Source organism: Neovison vison, chromosome 8 (assembly GCF_020171115.1).
Source record: "Neovison vison isolate M4711 chromosome 8, ASM_NN_V1, whole genome shotgun sequence".
In the NCBI taxonomy this organism is placed as follows: Eukaryota; Metazoa; Chordata; class Mammalia; order Carnivora; family Mustelidae; genus Neogale; species Neogale vison.
The window spans coordinates 41,868,177-41,879,226 of NC_058098.1; the positions used below are offsets into that span (position 1 = coordinate 41,868,177).

Genomic DNA, 11,050 nt, shown 5'->3' on the forward strand with positions numbered 1-11,050 from the left:
TTCATTCATGATTTTATTTATTTGGGTCCTTTCTCTTTTCTTTTTGATAAGTCTGGCCAAGGGTTTATCAATTTTATTAATTCTTTCAAAGAACCAGCTCCTAGTTTGGTTGATTTGTTCTATTGTTTTTTTGGTTTCTATTTCATTGATTTCTGCTCTGATCTTTATGATTTCTCTTCTCCTGCTGGGCTTAGGGTTTCTTTCTTGTTCTTTCTCCAGCTCCTTTAGGTGTAGGGTTAAGTTGTGTACCTGAGACCTTTCTTGTTTCTTGAGAAAAGCTTGTACCGATATATATTTTCCCCTCAGGACTGCCTTTGTTGTGTCCCACAGATTTTGAACCATTGTATTTTCATTATCATTTGTTTCCATGATTTTTTTCAATTCTTCTTTAATTTCCCAGTTGACCCATTCATTCTTTAGAAGGATGCTGTTTAGTCTCCATGTATTTGTGTTCTTTCCAAACTTCCTCTTGTGGTTGAGTTCTAGCTTCAGAGCATTGTGGTCTGAAAATATGCAGGGAATGATCCCAATCTTTTGATACCGGTTGAGTCCTGATTTAGGACCGAGGATGTGATCTATTCTGGAGAATGTTCCATGTGCACTAGAGAAGAATGTGTATTCTGTTGCTTTGGGATGAAATGTTCTGAATATATCTGTGATGTCCATCTCATCCAGTGTATCATTTAAGGCCTTTATTTCCCTGTTGATCTTTTGCTTGGATGATCTGTCCATTTCAGTGAGGGGAGTGTTAAAGTCTCCTACTATTATTGTATTATTGTTGATGTGTTTCTTTGATTTTGTTATTAATTGATTTATTTAGTTTGCTGCGCCCACGTTGGGGGCATAGATATTTAAAATTGTTAGATCTTCTTGTTGGACAGACCCTTTGAGTATGATATAGTGTCCTTCCTCATCTCTTATTATAGTCTTTGGCTTAAAATCTAATTGATCTGATATAAGGATTGCCACTCCTGCTTTTTTCTGATGTCCATTAGCATGGTAAATTCTTTTCCACCCCCTCACTTTAAGTCTGGAGGTGTCTTCGGGTTTAAAATGAGTTTCTTGGAGGCAACATATAGATGGGTTTTGTTTTTTTTATCCATTCTGATACCCTGTGTCTTTTGATTGGGGCATTTAGCCCATTAACATTCAGGGTAACTATTGAGAGATATGATTTTAGTGCCATTGTATTGCCTGTAAGGTGACTGTTACTATATATTGTCTCTGTTCCTGTCTGGTCTACCACTTGTAGGCTCTCTCTTTGCTTAGAGGACCCCTTTCAGCATTTCCTGTAGAGCTGGTTTGGTGTTTGCAAATTCTTTCAGTTTTTGTTTGTCCTGGAAGCTTTTAATCTCTCCTTCTATTTTCAATGATAGCCTAGCTGGATATAGTATTCTTGGCTGCATGTTTTTCTCGTTTAGTGCTCTGAATATATCATGCCAGCTCTTTCTGGCCTGCCAGGTCTCTGTGGATAAGTCAGCTGCCAATCTAATATTTTTACCATTGTATGTTACAGACTTCTTTTCCCGGGCTGCTTTCAGGATTTGCTCTTTGTCACTAAGGCTTGTAAATTTTACTATTAAGTGACGGGGTGTGGGCCTATTCTTATTGATTTTGAGGGGCGTTCTCTGAACCTCCTGAATTTTGATGCTCGTTCCCTTTGCCATATTGGGGAAATTCTCCCCAATAATTCTCTCCAGTATACCTTCTGCTCCCCTCTCTCTTTCTTCTTCTTCTGGAATCCCAATTATTCTAATGTTGTTTCGTCTTATGGTGTCACTTATCTCTCGAATTCTCCCCTCATGGTCCAGTAGCTGTTTGTCCCTCTTTTGCTCAGCTTCTTTATTCTCTGTCATTTGGTCTTCTATATCGCTAATTCTTTCTTCTGCCTCATTTATCCTAGCAGTGAGAGCCTCCATTTTTGATTGAACTTCATTAATAGCATTTTTTATTTCAACTTGGTTAGATTTTAGTTCTTTTATTTCTCCAGAAAGGGCTTTTATATCTCTGGAGAGGGTTTCTCTAATATCTTCCATGCCTTTTTCAAGCCTGGCTATAACCTTGAGAATTGTCATTTTGAACTCTAGATCTGACATATTACCAATGTCTGTATTGATTAGGTCCCTAGCCTTCGGTACTGCCTCTTGTTCTTTTTTTTGTTGTGAATTTTTCCACCTTGTCATTTTGTCCAGCTAAGAGTATATGAAGGAGCAAGTAAAATACTAAAAGGGTGGCAACAATCCCAGGAAAATATGCTTTAACCAAATCAGAAGAGATCCCAAATTGTGAGGGGCGATTTCTCCCCCCTCACGATTGGGTGAGGGATCTCCTCTGATTGGGATCTCCTTTGATTGGGATCTCCCAATCTCTTCTGCTTGGGATCTCCCAATCTCTTCTGATTGGGATCTCTTCTGATTTGGGGATAAAAAGAGGTTCAAAAAGAAAGAAAGAAAAGAAAGAAAAAAAGAATTAAAAAAAAGAGATTGAATTAAAAATTCAATCAAGAATTTAAAAAAGAATTAAGAAAAAAAAAGATTGAAGAGATTAGGATCTCTTCTGATTTGGGGATAAAAAGAGGTTCAAAAAGAAAGAAAGAAAAAAAGAAAAAAAAGAATTAAAAAAAAGAAAATGAATAAACAAAAGTATAAAAAAGAAAAATATATATATATTAGATAATCTAGTTAAAAAACGTTAAAAAAGAAAAGGGTAAAAGTTATAAAAAATTTTAGCAGAAGAAGAGAAAAAAAATGAAAAAGAAAAAAATTAAATTAACTGCAAGACTAAAAAATCACAGGCAGAAAGCCATGAGTTCCGTGGTTTGTTTTCTCCTCCTCTGGTTCTGCTGCTCTCCTTGGTATTGAAACTGCACTCCTTGGTAGGTGAACTTGGTCTTGCCTGGATTTCTTGTTGATCTTCTGGGGGAGGGGCCCGTTGTAGTGATTCTCAAGTGTCTTTGCCCCAGGCGGAATTACACCGCCCTTACCAGGGGCCGGGCTGAGTGATCTGCTCGGCTTTGCTTTCAGGAGCTTTTGTTCCCTGAGCGCTTTCCGTAGAGTTCCGGAGGACGGGAATACAAATGGCGGCCTCCTGGTCTCTGGCCCGGAGGAGCCGAGAGCCCAGGGCCCCGCTCCCCTGTGCGCCCTCAGCGAACAGCTCCCAGTAACTCTCGTCTGCCTAACCTCCGGCCGCGCTCCGAGCTCACCGAGCTTGCGACCGGTTCAAGGCAACTCCGAGCTGCGAGCTTACTGTCGGCTCTGTCTCTGCAGCCGGCTTTCCCGTTCCAATATCCGCAAGCTCTGCGACACTCAGACACCCCCGATCCTTCTGTGACCCCGCGGGACCTGAGGTCACGCCGACCCTGTGTGGGCTTCGCCCCGGTTTAGCCTCCGGAGCGATGTCCCTCAGCGGAACAGACTTTTAAAAGTCCTGATTTTGTGCTCCGTTGCTCCGCCGCTTGCCGGGAGCCGGCCCCTCCCCCCGGGGTCTATCTTCCCGTCGCTTTGGATTCACTTCTCCGCCAGTCCTACCTTTCAGAAAGTGGTTGTTTTTCTGTTTCTAGAATTGCTGTTCTTCTTCTCTTCGATCTGCCGATGGATTTGCAGGTGTTTGCAATCTTTAGATAAGCTCTCTAGCTGATCTCCTGCTAGCTGAGGTAGTCTCAGCCTGCTACTTCTCCGCCATCTTGACTCCTCCCCCCCCAAGCTGGTTTTTAGACCTTAAAGGAGCCATGGGCTCCATTTTAAGAACTGCAGATCAAGAACTAATTTAGGAACGAGAGCAGAAAATGTCATTTGTGGGGGAGCCTGGGTGGCTCAGTGGGTTAAATCCTCTGCCTTCAGCTCAGGTCATGATCCCAGGGTCCTTGGATCGAGCCCCATATCAGGCTCTCTGCTCAATGGGGAGCCTGCTTCCTCCTCTCTCTCTGCCTGCCTCTCTGCCTACTTGTGATCTCTGTCTGTCAAATAAATAAATAAAATCTTTAAAAAAAAAGAAAGAAAGAAAGAAAGAAAATGTCATTTGTGGGGCACCTGGGTGGCTCAGTGGGTTAGGCCTCTGCCTTCGGCTCTGGTCGTGGTCTCAGGGTTTTGGGATTGAGCCCCTCATTGGGCTCTCTGCTCAGCAGGGAGCCTGCTTCTCTCTCTCTCTCTCTTCCTACATGTGATCTTTCTGTCAAATAAATAAATAAAATCTTAAAAAAAAGAAAGAATAGAAAATGTCATTTGGGCAATAAAGGCTCAGAGAATACACCTGAAAATCCAGATGAAGGAGGTGAGCCTGCTCAGGACAGAGCAGGTCCTTCTCCAGACCCCCAGCATCTGCAAGGTCTGGAGTGTGCCTCCAGGGACAAATGCTCGCAAGTTATTGTAAGTTTAAATTCCAACCACAAGCAAAACATTCATTTGCATTCTACCTCTGCCTACTACAGAAAGCTAGGACATCCCAGGCCTGCCTGGGATGTGCTCAGATGGCTTGACATCTCTTTTCTTTGCTTCTCCACCTTCCAGTAGCCAATAATGGCTTGGTGTGAATACCAGCCTTAGCTTGCTAAGTTGTTGTGATGGCTTGGTTGAGGGTCTCTTCCATGTTTCACCCTGCTCTGGGGGCAAGGGTTGGAGGCGCTTGAACACGGGGTGGTAGTCCCTGTTTCCCTTAAATGCCTCTTAAGTGGCAATTGTCTTCTCGCTCTCCTGTGCTGAGGGCTGGCTTGAAACCAGCCTAGTCTGTAAAACGGCTGCCTGAACAAGATTAAGAAGATTTAATCAATGCTTTAGTTTTCTCAGAGACCCTCTTAGGCGCCTAGCTTATAAGGAAGGAAAAAAGCACGGCAACCTGCTTTCGGAAATGACTTCTCGTTCATCTTTTCCTTGAAGAGAAACAGGAAATGAGGAATTTAAAATCTCAATTCTTGTGCACCTCAGTGTTCATCTGGCTAAGCGTCTGCCTTCAGCTCAGGTCATGATCACAAGGTCCTGGGTTCGAGTCCTGCATGGGGCTCCTTGCTCAGCGAGGAGCCTGCTTCTCCCTCTGCTTGTGCTCTCTCTGTCTCTCAAATGAATAAATAAAACAATATCTTTTAAAAAAATAAACAGTTCTGGACTGTAGAGGCTGTAGTATCTTTGACTATAATGAAGATATTGAATTAAATGAGCTTCTAAATCTGGGCCAGCTGTATAAAAGATTGTCCTCTGAAAATAGCACACACATACTCGCATCCCACCCCCAAATAAAACCTTTTATGAAAAAAATAATACTGTAAGTATATTTTTGCTTTACCATTTTATCCCTAGTTTTGCACAAAATTATTTTACAAGTTGAGTGCTTGTCCCTCATCTTGTGAGGGGACAGCACGCTGTGGGGAGGGAGGAGGAGGAGGGTCTACTCTGAAATCTTGTCATCAGCCAAGTCTGACAGGGTATCCCGACAGGGACCTCTATTCTAGAAACAATGGTGCGGGGTGGGTGGGGTGAATCTTATGAAAGAAACACCAGCCCCAAACACTAGAAAAGGCAGCAACCTATTGTCTGTCTCTCCTCACAGAAAGTAAATCCTTGCGGCCAGGGAATTTTTTTTTTATTCACAGCTATATCTCTGATGCCTGGAACAGTGCTCAGAAAATATTTGCTGACTAGATGGGAGCTGGGTATTGGCCCTTCATCTTTGGTGATTTCTAGCAGTGCTCTTCTTTCCATGGGAAAGATTCCCAGAAGCAGGGAGAAGGGTGGTAAGAAGAACCTCTAGCTTTCTCCTGTCTCTACCCAGAAGCAGGTTTTGAGACTAAATTTCAAATGACCCAGAGGGTAAAAAAAAAAAAAAAAAAAAGATGGTTCCGTTCTCTTCAACTCACCTATGTCCTCCTTTCCACATTTGCTAGGGTCTGGATATAATTGTGGCTCATGTGTTCCAAACCATATCTGTGTCAGGACAGACGAGACTTCTGGAAATTCTATCATGGGTGATTTGTAAACTTAAGCGTCCTTGATTTATCTAGTCTATAAACCCACATGTTTACTAATCGGATTTGTTTCAAGGAACATTCTGTGTCCTAAGGATGTGGATCTCTCATTTTCAGCAGATTCCTCTACTTAGAACCTCTTTGCTCCTAAGTGGAAAAAATATGAAAATGGAGCAAAAAAAAAAAAATGGTTTTAAATGATTTAAAGTTCTCATAGCTCTTTCCACAATTCCCTACTAGGGCAATATACCACAGCTAAAAAGACTTTACTGATGGTGGACTGTTTGGGCTATCTTTTGTGTATTAATAAAAAAAAGGAAAAGACATCGAGTTTGGGTCTCTTTGGAAAACCAGATGCAAATTAGCCCCTGGATCCCAGGGGCTGTTAGGAAAGCAGAGGAAGGAACGGTGGGCACCTTCCCATTGGCCGGGGGGCACTCACCCAGATGTCTGGCTTCCACATAAAAGAGAGGAACCACTGCAGTCAGCTTCCACTTCCAGTTAAAGGACGACAGCAAAAACAGCCAAAAAAGGAAGATGGCCAGACTATTATTATTTTCCCTCCCAGGTCTTATGGCCATATGTGCCGTGCATGGAATATTTATGGACAGACTTGCTTCCAAGAAGCTCTGTGCAGATGACGAGTGCGTGTGTAAGGACATTTTTTATGCCTTTTATTATCTTTCTATTATAGAATTGAAAAAAATATCCACTAATACCTGAACAGCTAATTGGGCTTTAAGTGAATCTTCTCTAACGTGTATGTTGCTAGCTCTGTTTCTCATGGTCTGTACCTTTGGTGTCTTACTACGGAGAATTCATTTAGTTAAGAGTCTCAGCTTTCAGACCTTGGCTGTATTGCTCTTCTTGAGCTGAATGGGAACTATAAACTGGGAATTACTGATCTCTATGATTTCCTAGTTTTCTGATAGGCCTGGCCTCTTTACTGTTAGAAAATCGAGGAGACTAGGGGTGCCTGGGTGGCTCAGTTGGTTAAGTATCCGACTCTTGATTTTGCCTCAGGTCATGATCTCAGGGTCATGGGATTCAGCCCAGAGTCAGACTCTATGCTCGGTGGGGAATCTGCTTCTCTCTCTCTCTCCCTTTTCCACAATTCCCCCTGCCCATGAGTTCTCTCTCTCTCTCTCTCTCTCTTTCAAATACACAAATAAATCTGGAAGAAAGGAAGAAAGGAAGGAAGGAAGGAACAAACAAACGAACAAAATCCAGGAGACTAAAATGTAGTCATTTCAATGTTTCTTTTCTTCCAGACACTATTTCTCTGGCCCGAGCTCGAGAAGATTACAATGCCCCAGACTGCAGGTTCATTAATGTTAAAAAAGGACAGCAGATTTACATTTACTCAAAGCTGGTGCAAGAAAATGGAGCTGGAGAATTCTGGGCTGGCAGTGTAAGATGAGATCCTTTCAAATATACACACATCTTAACATAGGTTGCTCTTAATGTTTTCTCTCTGATCTACCTTCAATATATTTCAGTGTTTGGAACAAGCTCTTAAGAAGAATGGAGAGGTTTAGATGCAAGTGTTGAAATTCACACACATTTGCTTTTGTTACATTTTGAAGAAAAAAAGAAAATTTCATAACAAAACCAAATGTAGGTTTATGTGATGTATTGTCAAGACCTAGTCAACCATGTGGGGGCTTGAACATCTCAAAGAGTTTGAAACTTATTCAAAAATGTTTGCACGGATTTGCCAAGGAAAAGGCATGTGTGTGTTGGCAGTCAGGCTCCACTTCAGTGTTTTAAAGGAAACTAACATTCTCTTCAGTTCCAGAGAATCTGCTTTCTTCTCTGCTTTCTTCACCGGCAGGGGGTGCACCCTAGGGAGGGATGAAGCCGAGCTGGTTTCCTGTTCTCATCTGCAGCCCCACAGACAGACTCTCAAGGAATGAACAATTAAATCTTAAATTCACTCAAGTATCTGTGCATTCAAATTTTTAACTGAGAAAGACCAGTTCTTTAAAATAAAAGTATCTATTTTGTTCTTAAGAAATGTACTGACTGAGAAACAAACAGGGTTTTGAAGGACGAAACTGCCCCTGAAGGGGCAGGGCGGGGGGCGGGGGGGAGTTGGGTGAGCCTGGTGGCGGGTGTTAAGGAGGGCACGTATTACAAGGAGCACTGGGTGTGGTGCATAAACAATGAATTTTGGAACACTGAAAAGAAATTAAATAAAATTTTAAAAAGGCAAGAAGAAAAAAAAGTAAAGTACTGACTTTGTTTATGGGTTCCAAAAAGATTACGGGGGGCTCACGAGATTGCATGAAATAAAGGAATGCTCAGTGAGACCGGGAAGACGGGGCCACAGAGGAACAGAGATACACTTTCTGTGGGTTGACTCAGTGGCTGTGAATGAGCTTCAAAGTTGGATCTGAGGCCCCTGGAATCCAGAATGAAAAAGCGAGACATTGCAATTCTGTAATTCTCATTCACAGCAAATGCGAGCCCAGAGGGTTTCTAGAAGTGGACCTCCATCCGCAATCCCCTGACTGTTACTCTTCTGGGCCCTCAGGTTTATGGAGATGACCATGAGGATGAGATGGGCACCCTGGGCTATTTCCCCAGCAGCTTGGTCGAGGAGCAACATGTGTACCAAGAAGCCACCAAGGAAGTCCCCACCACGGTAAGTGTCTCAGAGTAGGCCAGAGATGGACTCAGATCCTGGGCTAATGCAGCAGGATCTCAGGGTCCTGGGATCGAGTCCCACATCGGGTTCTCTGCTCAGCGGGGAGCCTGCTTCCTCTTCTCTCTCTTTGCCTGCCTCTCTGCCTACTCGTGATCTCTGTCAAATAAATAAATAAAATCTTTAAAAAAAAAAAAAAAAGCATCATGCCAGGGCGCCTGGGTGGCTCAGTTGGTTAAGTGACTGCCTTCGGCTCGGGTCATGATCCTGGAGTCCTGGGATCGAGTCGCACATCAGACTCCCTGCTCAGCAGAAGTCTGCTTCTCCCGCTGATCTCTCTCCTCTCATGCTCTCTCTCTCTCTCTCTCAAATAAAGAAATAAAATCATTAAAAAAACTAAAAAAATTTTTTTAAATGCATCATGCCAGCCGCCTGCGTGGCTCAGTGGGTTAAGCCTCTGCCTTTGGCTCAGGTCATGATCTCAGGGTCCTGGGATCGAGCCCCACATTGGGCTCTCTGCTCAGTGGGGAGCCTGCTTCCCTCTCTCTCTCTCTGCCTGCCTCTCTGCCTATTTGTGATTTCTGTCTGTCAAATAAGTAAATAAAATATTTTTTTAAAAATGCATCATTTCGGGGCACCTGTGTGGCTTAGTGGATGAAGCCTCTGCCTTCGGCTCAGGTCATGATCTCAGGGTCCTGGGATCGAGCCCCTCATTGGGCTCTCTGCTAGGCAGGGATCCTGCTTCCCTCTCTCTCTCTCTCTGCCTGCCTTTCTGCCTATTTGTGATCTCTCTCTCTCTCTGTCAAATAAGTAAATAAAATTAAAAAAAAAAAAAGCTTTAAAAAATGCATCACGTCTCTTACAAGACTCCCTGAACAACCCCCCTACTTGCCGTGGAGGCTTCCCCGAGGACAGAGCGGTTTGGGCGAGGATTTACACCTATTCCCACTGTTGAAAGGTTACAGAACCCACCCCCTTTCGTTTTTAGATACAAGTTATCCTAGAAAGGAGTCCTTGTCACAAAGAAAGAAAGGAATATAGTATTCACGGACTCTTAACTGAGGGTTATATTTATTTACTAAAGCACCTGGGCTGGGAAAAAAACAGCACCTGTATTTAATCAAATCAAAACATTCTGGAAAAAAAAAATCTTTGGATGCCTTATTTCTGTGGTAGATAGATTCTACTTGTGTTTGAAAAAGGAATTATACTCTTTCCAATGCCCTGGGTCTTGCAAACCCCAGAAGAGACATAAAAGATCCCCTTTGAGCTACTTGGCAAGGTGGTTGTTTTGAAGACATTCTCCTGGAGCTAATTGCTGCATGAAATAACTTCAAAACATTGCCCGACCCACACAAACGGGACTCACTTGTCATCCCTTCTGAGCATGGAGCTTGAACGTGTCAAATAACCACCAATTAAAAGTGTATTTGAGAACCTTCATTTTAAGTAGTTTTTGACTTGAGGTGATAATTATGTCCTACTCTTTGGGGTTCAACCTTATTTTAAACCCAGATTTCCCTTTGATGACCTATGATTTTTTAATAAAGAAAATGCATTTGTTTTCTGGTCCTTGTCTGCTCAGTTCAACCTTTTTCTTTTCTTTTTCTTCCTTTCTTTTTTTTTTTTTTTTTGCCTTTTTCCCCAGGATATTGACTTCTTCTGTGAGTAAGAAATTAGACCTGCAAATAAAAAGGAAACACCAAAAAATATAAACAGCGAAATAACAACAACAACAAAAAATATGTGTCCCTAATTCCTGACTTTTGTTTCAAGGCTTTTTTATCCTTACAGGAGGGCTGGGTCTTGGGGGCCAGTGGTGATAGATGAAGGAGTAAATTCTGTTCAGTTCTCTGCTGGCCTGGTCTTCCCACCACCTGGAGGGCAGGGCGATGTTTGGCTCAAGGGGGAGAATTGAAAGTAGAAATTCTTTTTCAGTCTAGAGAATCCTCTCTTACACAGGAATGCATACAGAAGACGGTTCATTTGTATTACTTCTTCACTGTAATTCTTGCCAGTTCTTTGGCTCCTTATAGAAACTTGGTAGGTGACAGGTCTTACTTGGGACATGCTGTTTTCTAATTATTTGTCTTACTGGTCATTGGAAGTGTTATAATGTACGCAAAGGGGCTATATCCTCAAGGAATATGCCAGGATTGTTGTTACTTTTAATATTTGATGCCTTTGAGATGTGAAACTGGTGTGAATGGACGAGTTTTTTGGACTGAGAGATATTGGACTCTGCCTCTTTCTCTTTACTTTTAAGTAAGTATGTGTGTCTGTAATAAGGGAGGCGCAGCTTATGAAATATTTGTAATGGGATAGTTTCCCCTTTGTGAGTGCTGTTACTGCAAACATTCGAGCTTCCAATCAAGAGACAGGAGGAAAAAGTCTGTGGGTTATTTTTCTACTTCTCTTTCAACTTCGAATTTCCTCTTCCTGTGCAAAGT

At 42.5% G+C, this 11,050-nt stretch overlaps 1 protein-coding gene across 1 annotated transcript; it reads left to right on the forward strand.

Moving 5' to 3' along the window:
• The first annotated feature begins 6,490 nt into the window (after positions 1-6,490).
• Positions 6,491-10,272, forward strand: OTOR (otoraplin). The gene is made up of 4 exons (XM_044262394.1): positions 6,491-6,605; positions 7,225-7,364; positions 8,490-8,600; positions 10,249-10,272. Exons 1-4 carry the CDS (start codon positions 6,491-6,493, stop codon positions 10,270-10,272), a joined length of 390 nt encoding a protein of 129 aa, XP_044118329.1.
• The last annotated feature ends 778 nt before the right edge of the window (positions 10,273-11,050 follow it).

Bases quoted from the DNA above. Each gene is read 5' to 3' on its own strand.
- OTOR (XM_044262394.1), top strand. From the start codon at position 6,491: ATGGCCAGACTATTATTATTTTCCCTCCCAGGTCTTATGGCCATATGT. The intron at 6,606-7,224 runs GTAAGGACATTT...CTTTTCTTCCAG, and splicing joins TGCAGATGACGAGTGCGTGT to ACACTATTTCTCTGGCCCGA. The intron at 7,365-8,489 runs GTAAGATGAGAT...CTGGGCCCTCAG, and splicing joins GAGAATTCTGGGCTGGCAGT to GTTTATGGAGATGACCATGA.